Here is a 21,141-nt window from a genome sequence, read left to right as displayed (position 1 = left end):
ATTTATTGTTTAATTTGTCTTATTTATTTTTACTGTTATCCTATGTACTGCACTGGCCACCCTCTCCCCCCACACTCCACCTTCTCCTGCACTTGCACGATATCAATGTCACCTGACCTAGTAAGATCATTGTCTATGTCTACCTTCTGTTCCCCCTCCCTTGCCTCGTCGTGTCTTAAAACACTTGTGTACAGGCACGTTATAAATGCCATATCATATCATTCTGCCTAAAAGTTTGGTTGGGGGTTATATTTTTCCTCTCTCTCTACCGTAATATCAGGAGAAAGTCTCTTCTTTCTTCGGGAAGTCAGTCACAGGAGCGTACTGAGCTAAGGATGCTTGCCTTACCTGACAGGGGGACGAAATAAAGAATATTTGAAAGAAAATATAAAGTGCCAGACACGAGAATCGGAAAACAAAGACAGTGATAAAAATAGAAAGGAAACACTAAGGAACAAGACTGGGAAGGAAAAAGGGAGACTAGGGTGAGGAAAGAGTAAACAAAAAAGAAACAGAAAAGGAATTGGAAAAACTTTTAAGAGAGAATGAAGGGGAAATATAGTAGAATGAAACTAAGAGCAGTAGGAGGAGACCACGAAAAAGCAAACATTAGACAAAGCTTTACAGAAATGGAGAGAAGAAGATATCCACAATGAGGTGGACAACAGGGTTGGAAGCTGTGAAGAGACAAGATGGGAAGTGCAGAGAATAAATAATGAAGCACGAGTGGATGTAAAACGGGAATGGGGAGAGCGGGAGATGCTTATAAGAAATATGATTGGGAGTAACACAGAGATGGGGAGAGGGGTAAGAAACGCAACCAAGAAGATTGGGAGTAAAACAGATATGAGGGAGCGGTGAGAAACATTTAAGAAGACGGCTCAGAGTCAAACAGACGTGGGAGAGTGGTGAGAAACTTAATAAAGAAGTTTGGGATTAAAACAGATGGAGAAGTGGTGAGAAACTTGAAGAAGAAGGCTGGGAGTAAAACAGAAGGGAGAGCTGTGAGAAACAGTAGGAAGGTGGCATTGTAGTAAATCAGAGCTGTTGAGACTGGTAAAAAACAGAGGGAAGAAGGATGGCAGTAAAACAAATATGGGTAGAGTGGTGAGGAACATTTAAGGAAGATGGTTGGGAGTAAAACAGGAGTATAGTGGTAAGAATCACACAATGAAGAAAGGTTTGGAGTAAAATCGAGATGGGGAGAGCGGTGAAACATAAGGAAGAAGGTTGGGGTAAACAGAGATGGGTGGAGTGGTGAGAAATAAATAATGAAGAAGGTTTGGAGGAACACTGAGATGGGGAGAGTTGTGAAAAATATAGGGTCGGAAAAGTAGATTAAGCAGCAGTAATATATGCTTTTGTGACAACAACATCTCGTACAGTTCTATTCATTTAGACAAGTGACATAACCATGAGATCATGAACATTAATTTCTTTGTTGTCTTGTTTTAAGTGCTAGTTAACATTGCATTGATTTAATGATGTTGGGGAGGAATTGCAGTACAAAGCATGCTGTGTGGGAGTAAGGCTTGGGGGATTCTAGAATTTCAGCCTGGGTGGCACATTGTCTGCAAGGGGCATCCGGAGTCAGGGAGGGCCACTGGCCACCAGTGCTATGAACATGCATGCCCAAGAAGAACAACGTACCGCCTTCCTGATGACGCTGTGGGATACTATTCGTTCAAGGCACCGTACAGCCAAAGACGGGAGCACGGAAACAGCGGTGGACAGAATGATGACCAGCCAGATGTACAGCTTGGAGTAGGCATTCTTGGTGGCATCTAGAGGCAAGAGATCACATACCAGCATTTCAGTGTCATGGAATCAGAGGCAGAGGAACTCAGAGGAGGTTGCTTTGCATGGGCCGCATTTGTATCATTCACACATGCTGCCCATGCAGTGTCTACATGTATACTGGAATTCCCCTGCATGCACGTTTTGGGTGGGTGTGGGGATTTCCCCCAGTAAATTTAGTCAATTTCCAGAACTTTTGTTGTTCGAACCTTTGGTGGTAGCATTTTTCAGTCGTTTTGCACAGTCAGACCTTTTTTTCGGTCCGAACGTACAAAACCGCAGAGCCTCCTTTTGTTAAGGAAGATACATGTAAAACCTACCAGAGAAAATAACTGCGTGTCTGTGGATAAAGGTAAAAGGTCATGATTGCACACTATCACATTATAAGAGCTGTTCCATTGCATACCTTCACACTTTTTCATGCGTTACTATGTCTTCTAATGTTTTGTTATGCTTTTCTTGCCTTGCCATGTCACGTTATTTATTGGACATTTGTATGGTGCCTATACCCATGGCAAGCCCAACTTCTCCAAGAGTTTGCCCAGGAATGGGGTGGTGGAGATAGGGCGATCGCCGGGCAGGAAGGGTTAGCAGACGGCTTTTTCAGGAGAGGGTGCACAAGAGAGTGCTTGAGGGGGGATGGGAAAGAGTCAATGGCAAAGGAATGGTTACAGAAGTCAGCCACGGCAGGGGCAAGAGAGGAGATGTTGTCCTTGATAGTTCTGGATGAGCAGGCGAACACCTGTTTGGAGGAGACTTTCATATAGCGGACTACCCTACAGATCTCATCCATTGCAATGGGAGAGAAGGATGAAAACATGGGGGGTGTAAGTGGGGGACCAAGGGAGGCAAAAGCGGAAGGGGGGAGTAGAGGAGAGTGAGGACAGGATGTCCTGAGTTTTGGTGGAGAACTGCGAGGCCAGTGCAGTGCAGAGGGCCTGAGAGGGAAGAGGAGACAGCAGTAGGATTGGCAAGTCCCTTGCAGATTTTGAAAAGTTCAGCCGTGTTAGTGTCCCCGGAAATGCAGGCTTGGACATGAGCCCTCTTCTTGGAGCGGAAGGAGAGTAGATATCGCCTTTGGGGCAGGTGGCATGCCAGTTTGTCAGAGGATGTGCTTGGGGTCTGCCACTTCCGCTCAGCGACTCTGCACTTGCATTTCAGAGCAGCCAAATCAGAGCCATACTAGGAGTTGCACTTGGAGGCAGGCTTCATGCAGATCCTCATGATAGTGGCAACGATTTCCAGAGTGCTGGAGATGGAGAGATGGGGGTTAGCAAGTGCTGAGTAGGTATGAGAGTCGAGAGAAGGGGTGGAAGGAGGAATAAACATGGCGGGAAATGCAGCGACTGACACATGCTTCATCGGTTGAATGACAAAGAAGGAGACTGGTAGTGCGGGCAGAGGCATCGCTGGGGGGCCCGGGAGCTCCAGATGGGACGAGAGGAGAGAGTGGTCAGACCAGGAGAGAGGGGTAGTTAGAGGCTTAGAGAGAGGGTTGTTTGCAGAGATGACTGCATCCAAGTTGTGACCAGCAGAGCGGGTTAGGCTGGAGAGAAGAATAGTGAGGGAAAGAGAGTCACAGAGATCGCGGAAAGGTACAGAGTCGAGATGAATGTTAAATTGACCCAGCAAGAGACGTTTGGTGGAGGATGTCAGGAGAGGTCAGCCCATTCAGAGAGGAAATGGGGGGTAGGTCCAGGGGGCCTGTAGATAGTGGCGAGTGTAGGAGACGGGGGGAGAGACACCAAGTCTACAGACAGGGTATTCAAAGGAACGGTAAGATTGCGTGGAAATGATAGTTGCAGGGACCCATTCAGGCAAGATAAGGGCCACTCGGATTGATAGTTGCAGGGACCCATTCAGGGAAGATAAGGGCCACTCGGATTGATAGTTGCAGGGACCCATTCAGGGAAGATAAGGGCCACTCCACCTCCAGTCCGGTTAGCCCTGGGCCTCGAGAGGATCTTGTAGCCCTTAGGGAGGACAGTGTCAAAAGCAGTGACAGAGCTGACATTGAACCATGTCTCGGTGAGAGCGTGGACGTCAAGGTCTTCAAGAAGGTGATAGATCTCAAAGGAGTGTTTAACAGCAGAACGACAGTTGAGGGTAGCTAAGTGTAGCTTGTTGCCATATTTATCCAAGGTGGGGTACAGGGATGTGGTACATCCATCGGAGGGGGCGGGGAGGCAGACGTGGTGGCAGTTTGAGGAGTGGCAGGAGAGGGTAGGAAGTCAATGAGAGACAAGAGATCCCTATCCAGAAGGAGGAGGTTAGGCTGAAAGCCATGGGCCATGTTAGTGCCATTATGCCCAATTAACACGCTACGTTCTACATGACGCTTGAAACTCAATTCAGTTGCGCTTAAAAGCGATGCTCTGAACCCTCTGCGGCAAAGCCAGCACAGGTCAATGGCGCAGTGTTCTGCAGCGCAGGTCCACGGAGCAGGCTGCCCGATCGACATGCTACATTCTACACGACACTCGAAACTCGAATTCTCCATGCTTAAAAGCCACACTCTGGACCCTCTGCAGCAAAGCCTGTGCATGCCAAGGGCGCGTGTTATGTGCACCAGGTGTTAGGCGCTGCACAATAAAACTACAGATCCCACTGACCTCGCTTTTCGTCACGCAATCTCAGCCGACTCACCTGGAACCAAGGTGCCCGGAGTGGCTGCAGGTACCTCTAGCTCCAGGATGTAAACTAACGAATTCTCCTCATCTTCCTGCAAACTCTGATATCATGCCGAGCCCTTTTCTAGTGCCGGCTTCAGGTACTGTCTCCTTGCGTCTAGTCTTAACCAGCCCAGCCACCCTCCCTGCTGTCCTGTGCATGATAACACTGTCTCCATGCAGTCCCGCTCACCGCAACTCTTGCCTATCTGCCCGTACGATGTCTCGCACGTACTATGCAGATAAACCACTGTCTAACTTTTGTCGTAATAAGCGCTTAGAATCGAGATCCCGGTATGACCCACCCGCGCACCCTCATTTTCACTTACCCACTATGCATGGCCACTGCTCATTAAGTGTAGGCATTCGATACTACCCAGGCCTGCCTCAAGTCGCGTACAGTACCGCGCACCTAAAGTGATCCCAACCTCTACAGACACTTCTAAGCCTGTGTGTACCTTTCCCTGTCCATATGTTGCCTTACGTGTCTAGTAGGTCTAACGCTGCACCCCACAGCAATTCACTAGCACAGCCTCTGCCGTCCCAGCACACCAAAGCCAAGCTGAACTGTACTCTGAACAGTATATGGTTGATGTTTCATGAATCACATGCACACTGCCTCTACATGCCGAGCCTTCCATTGCCAATCAGAACTGTATCGACACTGCCATTTCACGCTTTGCATGCATATTACCTCTTCTTGCCCAGCCTTCCAACATCAATCTGAACTGTGTTGTTACTGCTACCTCAAATAAGGTATGTGTACTGCCTCCTCCTAATGCCAAGCAGAAATGTATTGTTGCGGCCACCTCAAACAATGTATATGTTTGTCTCCTCGTGCCCTGCCTCCCAATGCCAATCAGAAATGTCCTGTTGTCGATGCTCCAAACTACGTATGTGTACTGCCTCCTCTTGCCCAGCCTCCCAATGCCAATCAGAAATGTTTGGACGTTGCTGGTTCAAACACGGGAAGTGCCCTGCCTCCTCATGCCCAGCCTTCCGTCTTTAGAGTACAACAGAACGTAACAACAAGCCCACCTCCGTGGACTCCCCTACAATCCCCTTTCTCAACTTAGCACTGATCAACGCAAACTCTCTACCCGCACACGCCTTAGACATTCGTGATCTCTTGATTGCCAACAACCTCAACACATTAGCAGTCACAGAAACTTGGCTCAACTTGGCTTCCTGACCATCCCTCTCCCTCGCCATCCCCTCAGTCTACTCTATCTATAGGAGTGATAGAGCCAATGCCAGAGGAAGCGGCGTTGCCTTCATTGCCAAGGACCACTTGAGTGTCAGACTGATCCAATCCACTCTCCTCATTACGCGAATGGAGGTAATGAAAATAGGAAGGCGGAATGGTATCACCGGCATCGTTAACGGGTCTGGGCCATTACGACCTGACAACCCGCCAATACCGCCACCGCCCGTCCCGTTCCACTTCATACCGGGTCGCGCACGTACATGCGCCCCTTTGTGGAGTAAATACCGGGATGCCGGTAATTGGAGGACATCACAACTCACGCGGGCATGCAATTACCGGCATCCCGAATGCGGTAATTAGTGACTGCACGATGGTGGCCACACAGGCATCGCGGACCACCCGTAAACAGCAACCTGCAGTCAAGGCAACTGCCACAGGTGCACACAATCACCACAGGTGAAGTCAATGGAGCCTGTCCCGCATAAAAGGAGTAAACCCACACACCAAACCCCTTCCCACACCAAAATGATACCACTAGAAATTGCAATCATGGGGCTGGAGGACATGCCTGGACTGCTACAACTACAGCAACTACAACAACAACTACAGCAGCAACAACAGGCATGCACAGAGGAGACGCAGGAGGAGAAGGAGGGTGAGGAAGGCCCAGCAAATACCACCAGTGCAGCCAGTAGTACCTCGTAGGCAGCCACCAATCCCTCGCATCAGACTCAGTCATTTCAATCTAACCCCTGAGCAGATCCACACTCTGTACCAGTTGGACCGCCGGGCCACCATCACCACCATTGTGGACATGATACATGATGACATCCTCAGCATCATAGAAATTTGCGCTGCCATCCCCCCGCTACTAAAGGTGGTGTCTGTGCTCCACTTCCTGGCCACAGGCACCTACCTGCACACACTGGGCCAGCTGCATGGTATATTACAACCACTCTTTTCACGCATGCTGACCCAAGTGCTGGATGCCCTCCTGAAGCATGCTAGCACCCACATATCCCTACCACGGACTGCCCAGGAGATTGCCGACACCAAAGTAGGCTTCCATGCACTGGCAGGAATGCCCAATTGCGTCGGTGCCCTCGACTGCACCCATGTTGAATTGGTAGTCCCTCATGCCATAGAGGTGGTGTACCGCAATCACAAGCAATACCACTCCATCAATGTGCAGATGGTATGTGACTTCAGCAAGATCATCGCACATTGTTGTGCCCGATATCCCGGATCGACACATGATTCCATGGTGCTGCATAACTCCACGCTACCCTGTTACATGGAGCGACATGCTGGACGACGTGCCTGGCTGCTTGGTGAGTTGCCTGACTGGCCCATGGCAGTGCATCGGGGTTGTTATGTGGTGGGATGCATACTCCACCTGGGTGGGAATGGGGGGTGATGCATACTCCACCTGGGTGGGAATGGGAGGGGGGATGCATACTCCACCTGGGTGGGAATGGGCAGTGAGTGGACAGTGCACTCAGAACTAAACATTTCCTACCTGAACCTCCCAACCCGACCATGACACATCACTGCCACACATTGGACCAATGCCGTACATCAATGACAACATGTAAGATGCCCAACCAGGCCACCATGGGTCTGTCAAGCGATGCATGACTGAACATGATTACAGCTGTGCCAATGTGGCCAGTGTGATTAGGCACAGTGTAGCATACACTGCAATCATGGGAGGCAAGACATTGTTCTGCATCCACAGTACATCCCTGTCAGCATGCAAGTTAACACCCTGCATCATCTGTACAACGCTATCAAGATTAGCAGACCATATTGCAGTACACAATGCATCCAAATAATCTCAGTGCATACATACAGGGACATGGGCATGTCAACAGCAAATAGCTGCGGCATAACTGTGAATCCTGAAGGTGGCAGCTCAGAATGACTCACACAGGCCTCTCTGTACTCCCATGCAGGTGATGGAGGATATCCCTTGAAGCTGTGGCTACTTACACCCGTGCAGAACCCGCGTAACAGCCATGAAGAGGAATACAATCGGGTCCATACCCGTACCCGTGTTGTGATTGAGCAGACCTTCGGCCTGTTGAAGGCGCGATTCCGCTGCCTAAGCAGGTCTGGTGGAGCACTCCTTTATAGGCCGGAGAAGGTGGCAAAGATCACAATGGCCTGTGGCATGCTGCACAAAATGTGCATCCAGAGAAATGTAGCACTGCCACCTGACATTGGCATGCATGCACTGGGTGAGGATGATGAGGATGAAGATGGAGGAGAAGCAGCACCCCTGCCAGTATGTGATGCACAAGATGGACGTGCTGTATGCCAATCCCTGATTGACGATTACTTCTGACCCACAGGAACGTTGATGGATATGTGTCACTACTACACTGAACACTGGGTCCATGTGGACATGCACACTGGGAATGTGGGGAGGAGGGCACTGTGCACTGACATGAATGAAATGAATACACACGAAATGAACAATGTCCAGGCATTGAATATTTTGTACACAACGGGTGTATTAATAATAACTAGAGAAAAGTGCTACCCCCTCCCACCCCCCACTACACCAAAACACCACATACCCCCAATGAACACCCCATACCCACCAATGAACACCCCATACCCCCAATGAACACCCCATACCCCCAATGAACACCACCGACACCATGTAACCCACTTCCATTGTTGTCCAAAACTATTTTCGTCCTTTCTTGCTCTCCGGGGACAGCATTTCTGACTGCCTCGCACTCCGCCTTGTCTGATGCACAGGGCTGGAGGGTGCAGAGGAAGCGGCTGTGGAGGATGTGGGTGTGATGGATGGGGTGGTTGCCGCAGTGATTGCAACGGCTGGCACGGGTTGTTGCTGCTGCATGTGCAGCAGGATTGAGGTCAGGACCTGCGTGGCGGCCACCAGACCGTCTCGCATCATCCCTGCAGAGGCATTGATGGCGGCTGTGTTCGCCGCTATGGCCTGCGCTATCTGCCGCCTTGTGTCCTCACCCTCCGCTACATATTGTCGTACTAGTTCCAGCATTGAGTCCTGTCTTGCCTCCACCCATACTAGCCGTGCCTCAAGGTTGGTGGCAGCAGCAGTGGTTGAAGGCGCTGCGACCGGGCATGCATTGGCAGGACTGGCCTCGGGGTGGTGGAGAGGTCTAAGCTGTGGAGGGCAGGATCCGCAATGCTGCTGGTGGGTGTGTCCTGAGTGTGGGGTTGGTGGGTGGGCTGGGGGCTTGGGGAGTGTGGACATGCCACATGTATCAGCCCTTCCTCGTCCACATACTCCTCTGCTTCAACTTCAATGTCACTCTGTGGGGCAGTGGCAGCTGTCTCGACCACGGAACTGGTTTCTGCCGAATGGGTGCAACTGGCCTCGCCTTCTGCTGGTGTTGCCAGTTCTGTTGTTCGGGTGTCTGGCGTAGCTGTGGGGCCCTCATGTGCGGGCATGGCCTGGGCACTCGCCCTGGGTTTTGGTGTGGCCTGCGAGGTTGCCCCGGAGGCGGTTTTAGCTGTATGAGTTGTCTTGGGCCGGGACGTGGATGCCCTTGTGGTTATTTCGTCACTGGGATCCTCTCCGTCGGTGCCTGGGGGGGGGTAGAAGAGATGCAGGGCATCAATGATGGTGTTACATGCAAGATGCATTATATGGTGCTGTGGAGAATTTCATTTATCATGCATTCATATGTTACAGGTGTGTCACACAGATTAGTTTGAAGGGGGCATTTTGGCATTTGCCGTGATGTCTCAATTCAGGAATGCTGCATGGCCAGGGGCATGTCGTTGTATTGGGGTTTGTGTGATGTATTACATGGGCACGGTCCGTGTGTGTTGGCTGTCTGTTGGTAATGGGATTGGCACTCAGCATGCATTTCAGCGTGGCAGGGTTTGGGCCTCCGTCTGGACATGGATATGTTCATGTGTGTGTTGGGACATGCATTGCCTTGCCTAGACTCTAGTCCAGATCACTTGTGCAACATCATGGTTTCCCCTACTGGGGTCTGCAGGGTCACTCACCTCCATCTCCAGATGTTGCGGCACCCGTCTCCATCTCCCCAAAGCCCTCGATGGACTCCATCTGGATGAAGGTACTGCACGTCTCCTCCCAGCGCATTAGTTTTGTGGGTGAGTGGGCACCCCAGCCTGTGGCTGTGGCCTCCCTCCTATTGCTGGCCAGGATGTTCCGTACCCTAAGGCGGAGGTCGTCCCACCTTTCCTTACAGTCTTTGAATGTCCGTGGGGTGGTGCCGACCGCAGTAACCTTGCAGGCTACCTCCTCCCAAATCTCCTATTTCCTTAGCTGTACCTCCCTTTTGAGGTTGTGCGTGTTTATCTTCTCAGCATGGGCAGCGAGGGTGTCCGCCAACATGTTTAGTTCTTCATCCAAAAAACACTTTTTGCGCAGGCGGGGGTTTGATTTTCTGCATGGACATGATTTCGAAGGCCCTGGTCTCTCCTGTAAAACACTGATGGTTTGGGAGGATTGCAATGGATTGTGTTTTTAAAGATGGCCGCTGGCGCATTTCCTGTTTTGACACGATGACGTTACTTCCGGGTCCGGTATTGCGAGCCCGGTATTAGCATGGTGTTATTACCGGGTCGGTATTAAGGGGTTCCTCCTAGGGTCGGTATGAAGGGGTTCCTCCTAGGCGGAGGCAGTATCGGCGGGTCCCGTGAAGGCACTATCGGGGGGTTGGAGGGCCTTTAGCGGCATGCTGGTATGGCCATTACCGGCATGGGGGTTCGTGCGAGCTCGTGCACTCGTAATCAGCCACTATTAGCGGCGTCATACGAGCACGAACCCGCTAGTTCCTCCATGCCGGTAATGACCCCGTTTTTAGCGCACTTCTCGTAAAGAGGCCCTTAGTAACAAATGCGACAACCTCTCGGTCAAACTCTCCACATCCTATACTAAACCATCCTTATTCACATTGTCTACTGCCCTCCTGGCCCTGTCCTCTCATTTGAGGATGACCTACTCTTCATCCTAGGGGTTAACATCAAACATTCCTCACAAGTACTCCTACTGGGTGACCTTGCATCTCCCTCAACGACACGTATGACCTACCAGCTTGCTCCGTAGCCAATGCCCTTACCGCACTGGGCTTCGTAAATGTACTCAGAACCCGACCCACATCAAAGGGCGAACTCTTGACTGGATAGTTGACAAGAATTGCCATATCTCCATTAAAGCTCGCCATGTCCCTGGTCTACCATCACATCATCGCATTCTCGCTTCCCTACGGTCCACATACCAAGCCCCCCACTACATCGCTCGTCCCCTCCCTACCTCGCTTTTCTAAGAGACTCACTAAAGAAAACATCTCCCTGTGTCTCGATGAATTAAACCCTGACTGCTTGGATTCTACTGACCAGACATTCTTAGCAGACCTGTACTCCAAAACTCTGACCAATACCATTAATTCCCTCGCGTCGCTTGTACCAAAAAAAGCCAAACCCATTATTCATTCGAATTCCTGGTACACCCCTATTCTAGCCTCCCTCAGAACCGAAAATAGACACGCAGAAACCTACTGAAATAACAACCCAACAGAAGACCTCAAACAACAGTTCTCAAACCTAGCCAAATGATATAAGCAAGCCATTATCCAAGCTAAAGCCAGCACCTTCAACACCAGAATTGCTAAAGCCAACTCCAATTCAAAAGAACTCTTTGCCATCCTTAGAGAACGTGAAACCCCTATCCCCCAAACTTCCACCTTAACCAAAGATGCTGCCCGGGGCAACAACATCCAGGAAGTCCAGTTGTCAAAAATGGACACGTTGCAAAAAGAAATCTCTGCCAAACAAACTAGACTTGCCCATCTGAACAAGCTCTGTCATGCCCCTGTCTTAAATAAGCTTGGATTCCCCCTGTTCACCTGCAACATAATTACCATACAGGAAATGCTGCGCATTCTCCTATGCCTCAGCCCTCATGATGCAAAGGTGATGCCTGCCCAGTCCCCCTGATCAAAGACTGTACTGAATCACTAGCCCCCCTTCATCACGGCCTTCATTAACGCTTCCTTCACCTCAGGGCTAGTTCCAGCTTGCCTAAAGGAAGCCTGGGTCCTCCTGCTTATAAAACAAAACATCCTTGATCCAACATCTCCCAATAAACACCGGCCCATCATCACGGTTCCCTTCATCTTAATAATTCTCAACAGGGTAGCCTACACCCAAATTCAACACCACCTCGAGACTAATCAAATCCTTGGCATGCACCAATCCAGCTTCTGCCTGGGACATGGCAGCGCTCCTACACCTGAACATCCAGATGGATGAGATCAGAGATGGGGGGAAAGCTAGCCCTCCTCCTTGATCTGTCCGCTGCTTTCAACCTGGTCGATCAGAACATTCTCTGGCAACATCTTATTTCCTCAGCCTCCATCTCCACCAAAGCAGCCTCATGGATTACCTCCTTTCTTGAGGGTAGAGTTATGAAAGTCTTCGCAGAAAATTCCTGCGCATCACGCTCCCTCATCAGCTGCGGGGTGCCACAAGGGTCCTGTACATCCCCCTCATTTTACAAGATTTTCACCAAGCCCATTTTCCATCACCTAGACTCTAGATTTTCTATACAAACTATGCTGATGACACACAAATCCTCCTCCCCCTATCAGTATCCTACTATGAAGAAGCTACCATACTGAACTCCACCTATGCCACTATCCAAGCCTGGATGGCCACCCATGGACTCAATGATGGGAAGACAGAACTTCTCATCATTGGCTCCACCCCAGCAGTGAAACAACTGAACCCTCTGTACTCAGCCTTCAACATTGGTGGTTTAGTAATCTCAGTCTCTATTTCTGTGAAAGCCATTGGACTATACCTTGACTCAACCTTATATATCACCCACCAAGTCAACGACATCTCCTCAGCGGCAGCTTACTCCACTAAACTCATTAATGCTGCAAGACCCTTCCTTACTAAGGACAACTGTCTAACAATCGCCCGCTCAGTGGTGGGTGCCAGGTTAGACTATTGCAATGCCATGTTTGCCGGCACCTCATCCAGCAACCTAAAAGAATTCCAGACTATACAAAACAATGCCCTTCGTGCGGCCCTGAACATCCCCCGTTCAGAGCATATCTCAGTTGCCCGCAGAAAGGTCCATTGGCTCCCTATCAAAAAAAGAATCACTTTCAAGACTTTCACCATCACTCAGAAATGTATTTCTAAGTCTGCCCCCCTTACTTATTGCACCAAATTACCATGTCTCAACCCTCTTGGCCCCCCCAGAACCTCTTACTCTCACAGGCTTGTGCAACCCAAGTTCAGACGCGCAAAAGCAGAAGGGTCAAGCTTAGCTGTCATTGCAGCCAAACAATGGAACTCGCTCCCACCCGCCCTCAGAGCGGAAGGTTCCTTCTGGACCTTCCCCAAAGCTCTCAAAACCTGGTTGTTCAACTAATCTGTCATGCAATTTAAACTGTAACCCGCTAGACCAGTGGTCTTCAAACTTTTTTTGGCCGGGGACCCCTGAGCAAAATTTGGGCAGGTCGGGACCCCCCAGAAATGCCAAATGGACAGTATATATTGCGCACCGTCACCTGCTTCCATCACAGTCGCTGGGCTCCCTCATCCCACTCCTACCCAGTCGCTGGTCTCTCCCCACCCCATCACACACCCTGGGCTCTCCCCACTCTGCTCCCACCACTATCCCATGGTTCCCGCCCATTGTGCTCCCACCATAGTCCCTGGGTTCCCCCATCCCGTTCCCAACACATTCTGGGGGCCAGTGGCGGCTGGTGATTTTTTTTTTTAAGTGGAGGGGCATAACTATTTCCGCCAAATATGCAATAGCGACCGAGCACAGTGAGGGAGCTCGAACCAATAAGGGGTGTTTCGGGGGGGTTTCCCCCTGTGAATTATTTTTAAATAAGGGGTTAAAATGTTGCATTGTAGAGCATACTTTTAACAAAAAATGGGCAAATAGCCAAACAGTTTTCAATTGGTGCTGGGAGTCCAGGGGGCAGGCATTGATATTGATATTTATATTTTATTTCTATCGCGCTCGTACACAAGTGTTTCAGAGCGCGACAAGGTAAGGGAGGGGAACACAGGAGAAGAAAACAGCGATCTTACTAGGCCCAGTGACATTGAGAATGCGCAAATGCGAAGGGGAGGGGAAAAGTGCATTGAAGGGGGGAGAAGTGGAAAGTGTGAAGCAGAGGAGAAACAGATAAATAACAATAAATAAATAATAAAGGCAACAAACAGTGGTAGTTCAGCCAGCAATTTGCAAGTGCTACGTTTAAGGCAGCAGACAGGGTAGGTCTGATAAGTGCAGGAAGAAAGATGGTTCTCCTCAAGTTTTAGAGTGGCATGGCACTGTTCCAGAGGGAGGCCCCAGCCGAAGACAGAGATCTACCCCCAGCTCGTTTCTTTGATAAACGACTGACCCTGAGGGAGTTGGAGGTAGAGGAGTGAAGAGCTCGAGAGTGGAGGTATTTGCGGAGGGATAGCTGAAGGTATTTTGGACCCAGGCCCCAGAAAGCCTTGTGGAAAATGCAGAGGGTTTGGAATGATAGATGTCCAGTAAAAAGATACCATCCCTGTCCCCTGGGCCCCACTGATCCTAACACAATCAACATGATTATGTGTGTATGCAAGGTGCTGCACATTCATACAGCAATCACTCTATCATTCACATGAGCATCCATCACCATACACTCACTCATAACATAAGCATACACGCATCCATACACATGTTTAAATAAAAACAATGAACATAAACGTACCTTCGGCATTGGCCTGCGTGTGGGTGCTGAAATGGCCTGCTCCAGCTTCTCTGTCCGTATGTGCAAGGAGGCGCAGGAGCTCCCCCTCAGACATACAGACATGCAGTGCCCCAGCCAGCATTTCCAATGAGCTATGCAATGCTGGCAAAGCAAAACGCCCCAGCACTTGCATGGCTCAGTGAGCATGTGCGGCTGGGGAACTAAACTGAACTGTCAAAGGGAAACAGTGTTTCCCTTTGACAGTTCAGCCAGCCCAGGAGCACTCCATTAGCTGGATAAAACAGCTGAGGGAGTGCTCACTGTTTCACTGGGCTGGCTCCTTAGCTCCTCAATAATGGGTGAGGGGCCACTGAGCCGCCAGGCTCGGACAGGCCTATAGGGCAATGCCTGTACCAAAAATGTAAAATGCTGGTGTGGGCCAGTCAAAATGGGCCACCATTTTGGCCAATGTGGACCAGTTTTATGAGTTACTTAACTATGCAGTTAGTAATGTTGACCGTTGTTGCTGAATATATCACAATTTACTTACATTTTAACACAAAGCACCCCCTTGGGTACTATTGAAACAGTGGGCTTCATTACAACTCTGGCGGTAGCTGTGCTGGTAAAACCAGCACGGCTGCCGCTGGAGTTGCATCCGCGTCCGGCACCCACGAATGCGCAATTACCAGGTCATGCTGAGTTAGGCGGACATGATAATTGCCCTTTCGTGGGTGCCGGTACCGGTAGATCCCCATTCCCATTGAGCCCCATAGGGCTCAATGGGAATGGGGAGCTCGGATGCACCGGCACCGTTGATAACGGTGCCGGTGCATCCGACGAACTGTGCTCGCGGGTGCCGCACGGCCTGCCAGGTCAGACCTGGTGGGCTGTCAGGCACCCGCAAGCACAACTCTTACTATGGTGGTACGGTAGCAACGGTGCCAGTAGCTTACCGGCACCGTTGTTACCATGAAGCCATAGTTGTAATGAGTCCCAGTCTGTGACTAAAGGAATGAATATCCATTTACAACTGTGGGCCACTTTTTCATTGTTGCCTGAGACAGTTTCATGCTTCAGCCCGACCATGTGAGCCACCCCTGCCCATTTCTTCGAATGTAAAAAAAAAAAAAAAAAAAAAGATTTTTTTTTTTTATTCATGCTGAGCTCTCAGGACCCCCCAGGGATGCACCCGCGGACCCCTAGGGGGTCGCGACCCACAGTTTGAATACCGCTGCGCTAGACACTGTTAATGTTGTACAATGAAGTATACTCTGTAATCTTATAACTTTCGCCCTCGGGCCACATGTAACTGGTTTTATAGCGCACTGATGCCTGACGACTTGTGTGTGCTTTACAAGTGAAATAAATAAATAAATAAAAGGTAGACATTAATGATGCACCTAGATGATAAGTATGCCAAGAGAACTTCCATTCTGGTTCCAACGTTAATGGGAGACGAGGAAAAAGGGGAAAGGGAAGAGACCATATGAGGAGTCCATAGGTCAGGAAAGGGACAGTGAAGATGACGTCGGTAATAGTCTTTGCGCAGGAGGCATTGACGTAGGTATCGGCAATGGGGAGTCCTGGGTTGGAGGCCAGGAGCGCTTTCTTAAACTTTTTCCTTCCAGACTTCGAAAAAGAGATAGTATAGGTGATAGAGTAACAGTTAGAGTAGATAGGGGAGGCGGAAGGCACCGTGAGTACAGGGGGATGAGGGATGTGTGGGGGGGGGTCAGGAAGCGGGTCTGCACTGTGCAAGAGGAATTTACCAGGTGGCCAAGCAGCCAATAAAAGGGGTATGATACTGAAGTAGAGAAGGTCCAATCAGAGAGGGCTTATGTTACAGCAAGCAGTGGTATCACACAGATAGGGGGGGAACATGTGAAAGGCCTAAATTATAACACTGTCATATGAATTACAGAATGCACATATTTTGGATTTTATAAAATGCAGTTGAGGGGGCTAGAATGACTACAGTATTGGCGTAACAAGATTTTCCAACAGATATGCAAAATGCAGAAATTTAGATGTGGCTAGCATTGAACAGAAGCAGCTAAATTCGGTTTTCGAACAGATATGCAAAATGCAAAATTTAGGTGAGGCCAACAAAGGTCAGAATACCAAGATTTGTGAATCAACATAGATGAGAAGTGCCAGAGCAGGGCACAGGTGTAGTATATCAAGATTTGGAAATTTAAGAATGCAGGGAAAAAAGTAGCAGTTGGCCCGGGCATAGATATTCAAGCCTCTAGATTTGAAGTACACACATATTTTTCAAGCAAGGTTTTTCTAGGACCTAGTTTTTACTTTCACAACCAATAGAAAAATGCAAGTGTTTAAATGTCTAGACAGAGGCAGCAGATTAAGAACATCCCGGCGGTAGCAAGACAATGCCTGGGAGAAATAACATTGTGGAAAGCAAATGCCGGATCCGAACAGTAATAGGTTTGTTATGAAGTGGAAAAGTACAGCGTATAGACATAGAATGCATCGGGGGAGCAAGATGCAATCCTGGTGTACGTTGATGGAATGGTGCTGGAAGTGAGCAAATTGAGGCGGGCAGGTCAAGTGCCACACATGGGGTACAGTAGCAGTTTTTTTAGAACATTCTGGTTTGAAAGTAGCAAGCAACTGGAGTGTTCTGAGTCAAATTGAGGTAAAAGATATTGTGCAGGCTACAAACGTGACAGGGGGGAAAGACAGGCTTCGGATGATGGTCTGCTGCTGGTGGTAAAGGGAGCACAGGCTCAGAAAGAGCTTGATTAGGGTTGCAAATGGCAGGCGGAGGAGCCGGGCAGGGGCTCAGACAAAAGGGAATGCTGGGCTAGGGGTGTGGAGATAAAAGACAAAGTAATGCGCTTACCCACTCGAAAAGTTGAAGGAGCTAGGTGGCAGGCTCCCGCAGGCCTGGAGGAACACAGGTGGTGTGAGCAAGATACAAAACAGCCAAAGAGGATCCTGGTGGCATAGTGGCCCCAGCACCCACTGCCAGACAGCGGCCCTGGTGTGGGCCTTTGTGCTGGGGACTGACTCAAGCCTGCCGGCTCTCCAAATTGGATTAAAGCTGCTTAATCTCAAAAAAGCGGGCTCCCCGGTCTCAAACAGGAGCCACTGATGTGCGTGAGATGGCAGCGGCCATATATATACAGAGAGGCAGGCACAAATATTCCAAAGCACCCAGGGCTTACCTAACACTGGTGGTGGCATCCCTTGTGTTAACCAAGCGGCTCTGGCTGCTGGTGGGTAATGTAATGATTTATTGGACAGCCACCTTCAACTCGGGGAGTTCCTTCCTTCCCCACTCAAGGTGTTGCTCAGTAAAACACTTAACAGATTCAGACTTGGTCAGGTTTCCAATCTGTCTAATACCACTCAGCTTCCTCCCCCTGAGCCACCAATAAGCCAGGAACCAGACCAGTGTATAGGAGGTTAATATCAATTAATTTAAATTACAGAATTAATAATAGCTGCACCACAAGAACACAAGCCACCCACTCCATGGCACAACACAAAAATCACATATGATATGTCCTCGCATTAATAGACTGGCATGTATTTCATTATAAACTTTCAGTTGCAAAAATAAAACACAGGTTGAATTTTAAATCAGTTCTCACATGGGATTTCCCAGCACATTAACACATAAGAAACTTTAAAAACACAAAGTCATTAATTTATTTATCAAAATGCTCTTCTCTCTCAGCACCCCCAGTCATCAGTTATATGTGACACCCTTGGTTCAAAAGCAAAGTTTAGGGACTGGAAATATATTGGGAATTTCGCTTGGCTTTTTAATTTGAAAGGTCGGGTTTTGGAAATGAAATCAATGGGAAAATTAATTTGCGGAACACAGCAAATTTAAATGAAAAGCAGGGCTTTGAGGATTCGGAATGAATGCAAAAATGTGTTTGGTAACACACACATTTAAATGAAAGGCAGGGTTTTTGAGATTCTTGTTTTGGGACCAGGGACACCCCTCTTCTGTAAAGAAGTAGGGGTTACAGGAAAATAGGGTCAATCAATTACTTTATCGGCTATCATGACTTTAACACACTAGGAATGAGATTTATCAATTTCAAATTTTAAAAGCAAACATCAGTGATCTTTTCTATAGGGCAATTAACAATTTTCAATCAAATGGGCCAAGGGTCCACACCGTTTTGCCCCCACCATCCACAATTTAAGGGAAAGGATTAAGGCAGGTAGTTTCCCTGCACGTTTGATAGCTTTGGGATATATCTACTTACAAGGGAGATCTCTGTTCTTAGCTTCGAATGGCAGTCAGATCTTAGGAGCCTCTTTTGGGGACAGGTAGGAGTCAGCTCACACCACAGGTATGGACAGCTTAGCTATTCTCAGCAGGGCACGGTTAGGTTTCCAAGCACAAGTCTCCTTTCTTTCCTCTTTCTTTCACTCTGTGTCTCTGTCTCTTTCTGTCTCTCTCCCCCCTCTTTTTCTCTCTCTCTGTCTGTATTTTCTCTCCAACCTCTTTTTTGTCCCTGGACCTAAGGTAATGCTATTATATAGACACATCCCCATTATGAAAATTCCCACCCATTGGATCGGCCTCTGCCAGCCGATAGGGCAAGGGTTTTAGGAGGTTCAGATGATTATAATGAGGAGAGGAGAGAAATGCATCTTTTTAAAATGACATTTAAAGCTGCATTTGTCTCTCTCAGAAAGTCAGAACATGACAACTTTCTTCAATTTACAGATCACCACCACATAATATATATTTTCTGATTCAGTGATTTATGCTGGGTCTGGGCACACTACTTTGACCGCGGCATGACCTTCCTGGAGTGAGCTATCATTTTTGCAGTTTATTCATACACCCAAATAATTATAAACATCAAACTTGACAAAACACACATTAAGTTTACTTTCTATCAGCCCACCAAGTTCTGGATGTCTGTCATTTATAGGAGTGTCACAATCCCATGTTTATCTCCAGCTCAAATTACTCACATTGACAGTCTTTTTGTGATCTTTAATATGAGTCCTGGATGAGCTTACTTGGATGCACGATTCCCTTTTTATCAAGGAAATTGAGTCCATGGTAATCCATAGCAATACCTTAACATTAAAGTCTTCAGTTACACATTCAGAAAACCCAGGCAGTTTTGTTTTTCCAAAGTCACATGACCTAGACATCTGCTTGGCTCCATAATATTGCAGCTCGGCAATTTAGTCCATTAGGCCTGTTTGAAGCTGAGGTACTATTTATTGGGATTCTAAAAGTAGTCTGAAAGGTCAGGCCAGTATTCCTTTATCTGACCCCTTCCATGGATTTGATCTCAAAAAGTGTATTTCTTAGAATTTTTGCTGAACCAGGCCTGCCTCGTGGCATGCATCGCCCAAAGGTCTCTGGGGTCTGCGATACAGATACACTGTCCAGCAGTTTAATGGGGATTCTGCAAAACAAGCTACAATCACATTTGAATGCTGAAAACAGTGTCCTTTTAAACCAAAATGATGTGTTTTATATGACATACATTTCTTTTCCATACATTGCATTTGGGCCTTCTTTCAATGTGTAAGTATATTTCCTTAATCTAACAGTTGAAAAGACAGGAGTGTTTATTCTGAATTGTCCACACATGGGCCACAGTTTAACATGGAAAAATGGTGTCCACTTTAAAACAAAGTAGGCCTTTCCTTTTTAATAATGTCAGTTTGTATGTTGGAAAGTGTTTCTGTTAGTGTCAAATGAAATATGTCACTTGTATTCACTGTTAGATATAAATCACTGTTCCTTTTTAATTTCCACATGCACAACATTTAAATGTAGGGCAGTCTCATTTACCATGCTGTTGTTTGTTTTACTGAGGCAAAATGTGCCCTTTTCCATTTTACATGGTTAGCATATGCAGCAGCAGCACATGTCTTTTGGAAGCCATTGGGCACATTCAGCAGTAGTAAGTTCTAAAGCACACTTTTCTTCACCTGGGTGCATTCCCATTTTGGTAATGTTGAGTGTAGGCCCACATTTCGCATTCACCAGGCCTCAAGTTGGAAGGTAAGTAGTTTGGGCTGGCCTGCATGTTTCAATGGGTCTCATCCATCAGCCAGCTTTAATCACTCAGTAGTGGCCTTGCTTGGCCTCTCAGTTCATATCATTCAGGGGCTGAATTTATACCCCACAGTGGTGTGCAGCCCGCCTGCTGGATCGTGATTGCAGGCAGGAAAGAAATAGATGAGACCGGAGAGGAGCATGTGTGGGCCTTTGTCCTGATGGCCTGCTCATGCCTGCCAGCTCTTTGGATTGGATTAAAGCAGCTCGGCAGCCCAATCAGGAAGTAAAAGGCATGCTCCCTAGGCTCAGACTGGAGGCACTGATGTGTCTGAGATAGCTGCGGCCATCTTTGCATGTACAGAGGCAGGCACAAAGATCCCAAAGCTATGTGTGACTTCAGTAGTGTCTGCACTCATCACCAGCCTGCCATTCAAGTTCTCGACTGCTCCCTCTACTAACCTGCTGAAATTGTGCATTCCAGAACACAATTCACATACTAACTAAGCCACCCACACATGACAATTTAACAGACCACCCAACAGACATCAAAAATCAGAATGCTACACCACTACAACTAACCTACATACCCCATCCCCAGCGAAGGCATCCTACCAGCAGAGGCACATGAGGCTCCCCTTCAGATTGCTCTATGCTCTTGACACAGAACACTTAGAAATGGACCTGCACTCAGAGCTTAGGGTACTTCCAGTCTGCACACATCAA

The 21,141-nt window shown here is 48.4% G+C and overlaps 1 protein-coding gene across 1 annotated transcript in view; it reads right to left on the bottom strand.

Annotated features, from left to right (window-relative positions):
- LOC138575495 (phospholipid-transporting ATPase IC-like) overlaps positions 1 to 21,141 on the bottom strand; it is a 106,400-nt gene that overhangs the window by 24,396 nt on the left and 60,863 nt on the right. The window contains exon 4 of the mRNA XM_069649488.1: positions 1,651 to 1,784. Within this exon, the coding sequence (XP_069505589.1) occupies positions 1,651 to 1,784 (134 nt within the window). The remainder of the gene's footprint in view (positions 1 to 1,650; positions 1,785 to 21,141) is intronic.

Source organism: Ambystoma mexicanum, chromosome 1p (assembly GCF_040938575.1).
Source record: "Ambystoma mexicanum isolate Mex_15411 chromosome 1p, UKY_AmexF1_1, whole genome shotgun sequence".
Classification (NCBI taxonomy): domain Eukaryota; kingdom Metazoa; phylum Chordata; class Amphibia; order Caudata; family Ambystomatidae; genus Ambystoma; species Ambystoma mexicanum.
Note: the sequence above shows the minus strand (reverse complement) of the source record. Positions and strands in the feature narration are given on the sequence as shown.